This window comes from Typopeltis vanoorti, chromosome 6 (assembly GCF_054136105.1).
Source record: "Typopeltis vanoorti isolate ZY-2024b chromosome 6, IOZ_Tvanoo_1.0, whole genome shotgun sequence".
NCBI lineage: Eukaryota > Metazoa > Arthropoda > Arachnida > Uropygi > Thelyphonidae > Typopeltis > Typopeltis vanoorti.
In genome coordinates this window covers 116632244-116642500 of record NC_143554.1, presented here as the reverse complement: position 1 = coordinate 116642500, position 10257 = coordinate 116632244, and the positions used below count along the sequence as shown (strand labels likewise).

The 10257-nt window shown below is 36.2% G+C and overlaps 1 protein-coding gene across 1 annotated transcript in view; it reads left to right on the top strand.

Moving 5' to 3' along the window:
* The first annotated feature begins 710 nt into the window (after window positions 1–710).
* LOC150105847 (uncharacterized protein KIAA0930 homolog) overlaps window positions 711–10257 on the top strand; it is a 132974-nt gene continuing 123427 nt past the window's right edge. The window contains exon 1 of the mRNA XM_090394577.1: window positions 711–822. Coding sequence (XP_090250703.1) covers window positions 711–822 — 112 coding nt within the window. The remainder of the gene's footprint in view (window positions 823–10257) is intronic.

Here is a 10257-nt window from a genome sequence, read left to right as displayed (position 1 = left end):
CCGTATCCTGTACTATCCCTTGAGGATACATGTCAGGAATTTGATGATGTACTGAACTGAGTTTCTGAACTCTATGAAGATGTATTAAGAACGATTTTTTTCAAAAAAAAAAACATCAGCTAACGCCTTTTTATTCCCGTATACGGGGTGTAGGCGAGGCCATTTAGCCCTACCTAACTTTGGAGACTGAGGGGACAGTTCAATCTCCACTGGTACCAATCAGAGATAGATGGCACAAGGCTATCACTAATTAAGCTGTACACAGTGAAGAGAGAAGGCTCAAATATGCCGTCATCTCGTGGTCCCTAACCCTAACACAATATATTTAATGTCTGAAATAATGTGGATTCTACGGTCGATTTTCTTGAGTTTACAGGACGAAAAACCCGAGTTTCCGGGAGGAAAAACCTGCTTGCCCGTGCCAGAGATCGACTAACTCGGGAACCGGTCGAAAAAAGGCTTAGATAAATTTCCTCTAGTCGCCGACTAGACTCGAAACCAAGTCCTACTTCGTGCGGCCAAGCGCCGTGGTATGCAAACGCCACATCCACTGAGCTACACAGGCTCTACGTTTTTTTCTAATTTTATAAATCCCCATATTCAACTCTTTAGATGACGTCATATCAACGACATTACGTTTGCAATCCCGACATTCATTTAGGATTATTCTCATTGGGAAAGGTGGTATGACATCATATTTTATGTTCAACATGGCGTTTGGTGGTGCATGTTCAATTGGGGGAATACCTAGTGTGTTAGAACAGCTTTTGACTGAAATATCATATCACAGAACAAGAGAAATACGACAGTATTCTAGAGAAGGTATGTTTCTAACACACAACTGGTTCTCATTACTAACTTACTGTGAATGTGCAGTGAGAAAACGTGAAACTTATTTTCCTTACTCTCGGGGGAGAAACTAATGAATGAAAACACTGGATAATCCATATGCTTATTTATCAACAATATCCCGTCACTTTTTTTTTAAATCATGCTTTTCTGTTTTCATACGTAATAAGTGTTAAGTAACACATAAAAAAGCTTAAACAAATTAATAAAGGAAATGTGACTATAGCGCTCGCTATATATATATACACACACACACACATACACACCGAGTAAATCAATCTTCATACATCTATAGCCCTTATGACGACTCTTCTCATAATAATATAAGGGATTTCCAGAAAACACTGAAAACTTTGTTTTCATTTCTCTCGGTTCTAGTCATTCTATATTTTTATAAAAATGTATAACAACCGAGTAAATCCATCTTCATACATCTATAGCCCTTATGACAAGGCTTCTCATAATAATATAAGGGATTTCCAGAAAACATCGAAGATTTTTTCATTTCTCTCTTTTCTAGTCATTCAATATTTTTATAAAAATGTATAACCGAGTAAATCAATCTTCATATATATATATATATATATATAAATTAATGAACGAGAATATAGAGATAATTAATCCTTTTTATTTGTTTTATTTATTTTTTTTTATTATTATGAATGCAGAACGAAAATGGCAGGAGGATCTGGGAATTTTGAATTAAGCTCTTAGAAATTTAGTCATGGTTGATGAATGATTTGGCAGTTAACACTTCAGTTTGGAAATAAGTGACACATTTTATTTAAATATGATCTCAGCCATAATTGATGGAAGATGTTTCAGAAATGATTCTAGTTAAACATTGAGCTTGGGGGAGCAGTAATTTCTCATAGTTTTAAATTGCCTTGCATTCATACATTAACCCCAAAGTTGTAAAATTGGAAAAAAAAAAAAAATCAGAAGGTTGGAATGGAGATATAAAGAAACATCGGAGGTGCAAGTCAGTCCCAGAAGAGAAATCTGGATCGTGTTTGGATATCTCAGTATTACTGAAGGGAAGGGATGCGAGCTCTTTCTTGTAAGAGATCACAGAACTGAGTTTTGTGGCATTGAAGTTTACAAGATTGTCCTTGCCCTACTAGGATGCAGCTGGTCTGAGTTCAGGTCCTTGGTCATGGTAGATCTCGAGGATTCTTATGCTTGAGTTCTGCAAGGTTTGTCAAATAAAAAGGAGGAATGGAGTGTACTGTCATCGGCAAAACTGGATAGGATTTCAAGTTTGTGAGCGCAGGTCATTTATATACAAGAGGAAGAGAGTGGATGAAAGAACAGAACCCTCGGGTATCCTGCATTAATGGGAAAATCTGAGGAGAGTAATCCATCCACCAGGTCACGTAGTGAGCAACCAGTGAGAAAGTTGATTCAGTTACAGAATGAGGAAGGTAGACCATAGGATGACAGTTTAAATAGGCTACCAAACCTTGATCAAATGCCTTTGAAATGTCAAGGGAAAACATGTGAGTTTCTCCAAATTTCTCCATGGCTTGAGTCCAGAAGTGGGTGGCGAAATCAAGAAGATGAGCTGTAGCTCGGTGGTGGAATGCATGCTGCTTGTCACTAATTAGTTGGTATTACTCTAGGTGGTTCAAGAGTTGGCTGTTGATGACCTTGTCCATAATTTTAGAGAGAACAGAAGTGGGAGCAACTAGGCAGTAGTTCTTTGGTTGACTTTTATCACCTTTCTTTGAGATGGGCTGGATGTGACACTGTTTCCATATTGTAGATAGATACCAGTTGAATAGGATAGATTGAAGAGGCGATACAGGATAGGTGTTGGTTCTGGGGCACAATTTTTTTAACACAATAGGTGAGATACCATCAGGACCAAATGCCTTGTGTTCGTGCTATAAGGATTTTTTGGATTTCTTTTTGATGGAAGACATGAATGAAGCTGTTCTTTGTGAAGCAAAGAGAACTTTGCCCAGGTTTATCAATGCAGGAATTGGAAGAGAAGTTGACCTCATCTTTAGGTGAGAGATCTACAGTATCATCCTGATGTGAGAGTGGTGGAAACCTGGGTGGATAGAAGTTTCGTCCATTGGCTTTGGCAAGAGACCAGAAGGAGCGATTGCCATTTGGGCAGGAGGTGAAATTGCAGCATTTGGCCCTTTCAAAGTCTCCATTGGACTTGGTGATAATTCTTTTGCAACTGTTGAGAACCGCAGTGGGCAGCTGGAGTTTTGGTCTTGAGCCATTCGTAGTAAGCAGAGTTTTTCTTTTTCTTTTTTTTTTTTAACAGCAGTAGCACAATTTTTTGAGAACAAAGGCTTGGATGGTGACTGAGAATTTGGAGTGGAATAAAGGGATAAAAGACTTCATTCCTGTGAGGATGATTTCCATTATTTCAGTTATTCCGTTATTCACTGAGCAGGTGTTTAGATCAGAAGAACTGAAAGTAATCGGACTATAGGAAGGAGGAATAAAAATCATGGAGGTCTTCCTAGTTGGCACCCTTGTACTGCCAAAGGATACGAGACTGTGAACTGGTGGGTGAAGGTTGTTCTGCACCTGTGCCAAATGAGACTTGTTTGAGGTTGTGGACCGAGTTACCAAGAACCATTCGAATAACCACAGTTTAGTTTACGTTAGAACATTAAAGTACAGTTTCACAACTTTTTTTTAGAAAGACATAGTGTGAGGAAATGACTTTAATGAAGGACTCTTGTCATGTTCCAGTAAACTCTGTTTACTGTCAATAGCATGCTCCGGAAGCCAGACTGTTCAAAGCTCATGGCTCAACCTTCATCCCACAACAGCAAGGAATCAGGTGGTATGAAAAGAAACTGGCTCTGCAAGCTTAAGACAACCACAAGAATTCTATTGATATGCTGCAAGTAAGAGAAAAAATGAAAGAATAGCTCTTCGGAATGCAGATGGTGTGAGGGTGACAGATGCAGATTGAGGTTGTTCAACTAATGAGTGCCCATGTATGCAACTTTGAGTTCACTGAATGAAGAAACGCAGGTGTATGAAGAGGAGTTATTAAAGCTGTTGCACAAACTGAATAACATTTCAGCAATAGGAATTGATGGGATATCAGCATGTGTGCTAAAAAAGTGTTCAGTTGAACTAGCTATTCCTTTTACCAGGCTATGTAATTTGAGTCTCAGAATGCAACATTCTGCAGGAATGGAAAGAAAGTATGGTAATCCCATTGCACAAAAGTGGTATAAAGACTGATGTATCCAACTATCAACCAATCGGTATCTCAGGAGTCGTGGTGAAGATTTTGGAAAAATTGGCTAGGGGGCTCACATTCATAAATGTGTTGACAGCATGGGTTTACTAAGGGAAGGTTGTCTTTTACCAGCTTGCTCACATTCTATAATATTACCCTTGAACTAGGCAAGGGCAATGGATACACCGTGATACTTTTGGATTTTGTTAAGACTTTTGAAGACTTTTGCATAAATTGGAGAATATGGGATTTGGATTATGAAATATTAGCATGGATAAGAGGATGGCTGACTGGCAGATGTCAAAAAAGTGGTGTATGAATCTGCAAGATTCAAGGTAACCAGTGGTGTGCCTCATGGATCTGTCCATTGTTATTCAATCTGTACATTAATGATATTGGGAAGAATATGACAAGCAACATATAGCTGTTTGCTGATGATGCAAAGATATGTAGGGTAATCCGGAATGCTTTTGATATACAGTATTTGCAGAATGATTTAAATAGGCTGGAATTGTGGACATGGGAAAATAGATGTCAGTTCAATGTCAGTAAAAGCAAAGTAATGCACTTTGGTGTGATTAGATATTCAATGTCATATTTATTCGTGGGATTATGCTAGAAGAAACTGATGAGGGTAGGGATGTTGTTGTTTTAGTAGATAGCAAGTTGAAGTTCAGGGACTATGTAGCAAAGACTGCAAATATAACTCAAAAGATAATTGCAATGCTGAAATGAACTTTCACATGTTAACTTAAGGATGTCATTTTGCTTATGACATCCTTATGTTAACATTTTACAAGGCTTTGATAATACCTCACTTGGACTCTTGTGCACAGGTCTGGTCTCCTGGTTTCTGTTGTGATTTTCATATAGTAGAGAGAGAGAGTGCAAAGGAGAGTGTTATAAATATCAGGATTTGGAATACTGATTTATAAAGACAGATTGAGAATTTGTAGACTGCAGGCACTAACAAACAGGAGAAGAGGAGTGATATGATTGAGACTTACAAACTTCTGAAAGGGTCATTCAGGATTTCAGGTGACGGAACTTTTCATTTTATGGTGGGTGGGGAAAGGACAAGATGCGGAGAATGAATGCCACTAAGAAGTGGGGGGGTTAAGGCTAGAATTTTCTCTCATAGCGTGGTGCATAATTGGAATGGATTGCTATTGGATGTTTTGTGTGCAAGCATTGTGAATGAATTCAAGAATAAGTATGATAGCTGGTGTGTATATTATGTCGCCTCCCTCGAAGAACTTTTACACAATTCTTTCTGTAAAAGTTCTTCCAAAGAATATAAAGAATGAGCACTGAATCTCACCACTAGAATAGTGGTGAGATTCAGTGTCAATATAACGGCCTGTATGAGTCTTCTTCCATAAAACTGAAAAATGTAAGCTTCCATCTGGTTGATGTAGAATTAGAAGATCTAAAAAAAAAGCTAATTGGTTATTTATTTCTTCTTCTAAGGTAAATTGGCTCCTGGAATAAAGTGCATTTAATTTAGAATGAAAGTATTGTAACTCAGAGGAAGAACAATTTTCCAAATTACAAAAATATCATCCAGTGTTGGTCTATTTGAAATATTATCAAAGATTGTTGTTCAAAGTGTTTCGTGAAGCAGTTAGCAATAGTCGGAGAAATATGATTGCCCATTGCTGTTCTTTTGACTTGTTGATATAATTTGTTTTTAAAGAAGATATAACCACAGTATTACAAAACCATTTAGTTTAAAAATATCTGAAGGAACTTGAAGAATTTCCTTTAGATTCAGTTCAATGGTGTCTGAAAAAGGAAGATAAAGGAATCAGTAAAGAAGGATACAACATTTAAACTGATCATAATATCAGAAGTGTCCAGGTCAGAAATTTTATTTTTAAAATCCAAAATGTGTTTTTAAGTAGTGGTTCTTCTAATTGAAGTGGCAAGTAAATTGGATAAGAATTTAGACATCTTGTAAGTGGACCATCGTATACTGCCAACAATTGGTCTTAATGGAATTCCTGTTTTATGAACTTTTGGAAGACCATATGAACTAGGTGGATGACCAAGGAAGGTTTTGAGCTTTTTTTCTGTTGTTCATCATCCCATTTAGAAACATTGATAAATGAATTAATTCTCTTAAGAAAATTCTTCGTGAATAAAGTTTTTTTACATGAGTTTTTCTACATTTTATATTCTTTTGATTATGCTAACTCACGGTATTTCATTATTGAAACAAAAGATAATTGCAAGAACAAGGATTCTTGTAAACACCTGGAAACCGAGATGGAAGGGAGTTGGTCGTTAGGAGAGCAGATAAGGGCAGCAGCTTCAAATGAATCTGAAAGCAGTGGAGAGATATTTCTTTAGAGTTCTTACTATTTTTTCTGAGATGCTCTGGCGAATAGCAATATCATTACTGTAGTCTGTATGTCAAGAGGGATAGGAGGAACAACTGATTTCTTCATGCTTTTGGCATTGTAATAGCCATTGGATAGGAAGATCTGGAAGAATATTCAACCCGTGAATAAAGGAGAATTCAGCTGAAAGGGAAGCCTGGGTGGAACTGAGATTGGAGGCTCTGTTAACAAGTGTTTTGAAAACACCGTATTGTTGAGTGTGTGTGTGTTGGGAGGGAGTTTATGTATCTGCTTTTGTTGGATGGGTTTACTTCAGATTGAGAAAGAAAGAGTGCCATTAGGAAGATGTGCAATTAGGGTATCTAGAAAAGGCAGGCTATTATTTTCTTTTTGTTATAGTGAACGATTCTGGGGTGCTGGTTGTTGAAGTAGAGGAGGGAAGAGTCTGGTATGTCTAAGCTATGTGGTCAAATAGAGGACATATCATCAGTATATCTTAAGAAGATAGATAATTTGGGAATAGCAGTATGAAGGGCCAATTTCTGTATGGAACATTTTTCAAAATGTTCCATATAGAAATTGGCTAGGGGTGGGGGAGCTCATGACTGTCCTCTATTTATATATGGTATCCTTCCAAGAGAAGTAGCTATCCTATCTTAATATATGTCCACACGTAGACCTACACATTTTACCATGTAGGTATTCAGAACTGAAATCCAATGGAATAGGTTGGTTACCCCTTATTCCTGGAGGTGTCCTATGTTTGTAGAAGTGCATGTTCACAGGGCTGGTTTGCCTGTTCTGGGCAGAAGAAAAACTGGAGTTTCTGGGTGAAAAAAATCCTCTACCCTCCATATGAGACCAGCTAACTCACCTTTAGTTGAAAGTGACCAGATATAGGTTCCTCAACTAAATTTATTATAGTCTAACCAAGTGGAAAAACTTCCAACATCTTTCTTTAATTTAATTAGTCTTAATTTAATTTAGTATTTTTTTGATGTAATTATTTGTCAATGTAAACTACAAATACGTTGTTTTCATTTTACATCGATTTTAATGATCTTTAATTCTTAGAAAAAAAAGTATTCGGAATTAATATAGTTTTTAGCACAATTTCATATATAAAAAAATTGACCGGCATATTTTATTAAAAATCAACTAATTAATTAATCCCAAAATCCTAAATCAAATTATTTCAGTTTAAAAGCAAAAAAATCATAAAACAAGTAAAATAATACAGTCATACCCCGAAGTTACGCGGTAGGTGGGACCAACAAAAAGCACGTAAGTCGAATTCATGTAACTCTGGTATAATTTTGCATACAAACATACAAAATATTAGTTAATTGGGACCAAAGGTTCACAAAAACACCTATATTTTTTAAGAAATATAATCATAATTGTAATTTTTCGTACATAAAAAAAAAAGAAAGTTATTTCGATGTCAATGGTTTCATAAAATCTAATAAATTTGTCAGACGGCATAATGTCTTTTTTTTTGTCACGCAAAATTTCTTCATAGCAAGCTAATGATTTTTCTATTCCTTGCCTTTTGCTTTGTGGCTACAGTTCGTTCCTTGTTAGAATCGATGTCCTGCAAAATCTGTAAACCTTTCTTTTATGATTGTTCTTACTGTGGATTCCTGTAGATCGAACTTCTTTGCTAGCTCACAAATTTTCATTCCTCCTTCAAAATCCTTAATAATGTTGAGTTTTGTTTCCAAAGTCAATGTTTTTCTTTTCTTGCTAGCTATAGAAGAATCAGACTTGCTTCTTTTGGATGACATTATTATTTTTTATGTGATAAAATTTTTATCAAGAACATAACAATAAACAATCGCAAGGTTTGTAGACTATAAAAATCGTGTATGAATGGAGACCATGCAAAACACGTCAGTGCTTGTTCACAGCATGTGCAACACTGGCGAATGCAGCCGGCGTCTGAAAGATACGACTAGTGGTGAGACGTGAAGCGGGACAGGAATACGTACATATATGAAACCGCATAACTCTGGATTCGTGTAAATCAGGGTATGACTATATTAAATTACATACACTTACCTTTTAAAAATGTATTTTTCTGTTTAAATTTCTTTCACTATAAATTTACAATTCACACTTCACTCAGTGATGCACTAGACACAGAGGGCAAACAAACACTGGTCGCTGTTCACAACAGTAGTGAACATTTTTTTCACAAATCAGGAAAAGATGAACCAAAAACAGGAACATGTGCTTTATTTGCTGCAATAAAACACATGTTCTATGGCTACCCCGCTGTGGGCCAAAACAGACCATCCCATAATAAAATTTTAAGATGGACCTTCGTCTTATGGTTGAGTGTGTAAGGTTACATATCTCAATCACTTTTACGATTATAATTTGTGGAATTTTTTACTCGAGCCCTCAGATGCACATGGCCGTATGATTGCATTTTTATCGATGTATGAAAGTTTTGAAAGAGTGCATAGTGCATCAGCGCTCATCTTAATTGGTCCAATGCAATTAATTGCAGGATAAATCCTAAAACAATCAGGTTGTTGTAGGATTTATTAGAAAACAACAATGAAGGAGAATGCTATATTTAAAATACTCAAAGATGAAAATATGTGAACCATCATTTATAAGACGTGAGAATAGGAAATGAAAAGAAAGAATAAGTGTGAGTAGAAATAGTTTCATTAATGCTAAACAAATTATTAATAAGTAACTGTGATATGTGTGTCCTATAAGTTGCTATAACTCTGATATGTGCATCCTATCAGGTAGAGTGAATAGCACGAGCCTATAAAGTCTAGACATGAATAAGTGAATTTATGATGGCATAATTAAAATAAAAAAAAAACTTACGAGGAGACAGAGAGTATGGCAGGAATAAATATTGTTTGATGGAGCAGCCAATCATTTCGTAAAATTTGTTGCCCATGTTATGTGTATTTCTCTGGTTTGTGTACATTTTGCTCTGTTTTCCAAGAATTTTCTTTTTACTGAGACTCAGGGTACATAACATCCAATCATTATTGGAATTATCCAGACTTTCGGGAATCCTACATTCATTAGTTTTTTTTTTTTTTTTTAGTATCAGTGGTTCGTCTGTCTTATCAATCTTGCATATGCTGGTATTTTTTTGTAGATCAACAACGTTGTATAATACACAGAATATTCATTTTTATTCAGGAATAGATTTTTTTTTTTTTTAACTGTCTGTTGTTTCCAAAGACGAATAAAAATGTCTCTATGCAGTTAAAAAAAACTTTGAGACCTCAACAGATGCTATACTGCACAAGCAAGAGAAACATTTAGGTTTTTTCCTCCTAACATCCACTTTCCAATTTTCAATTCCAGAAAATGTGTAACAGCTGTTTGTAATACAGATATAGAAAGCACTCAACTCATGACAAGTGATGACATTCAATTGGATTGTTTGACACAATAACCAATCACAGCCACTAGTGCTGGATAAGCTCTCAATGTGAGCTCACCAAGCCTTGCCTTCACAGCTGTTTAAAAATACTAGAATGCTAAGAATTTGTCCCTCTGTGCCCTCTTTCCATTTTTTCAAAGGGCGCAAAGGTGTATACATTTTGAAAGCACACCCGGGCTATTAACCCGAATATGATGCAATGTTTATGCGTCAAAAAGTGCCCTCTTCATGAAGCACTAATGCTTCATTATCCTCGTGAAGAGGGCAATGAAGCATTAGCATATTATGTTTGGTTTTAGGAATCACGCAAAGTCTGCAAACAATTAGGGGAGTCTTTAACAGGAATAAATGCAAAAATACAATATCGGTGATACTGTTATTTCATGGATGAGCACCGCGCACCTAGCACACCCGGAATATTT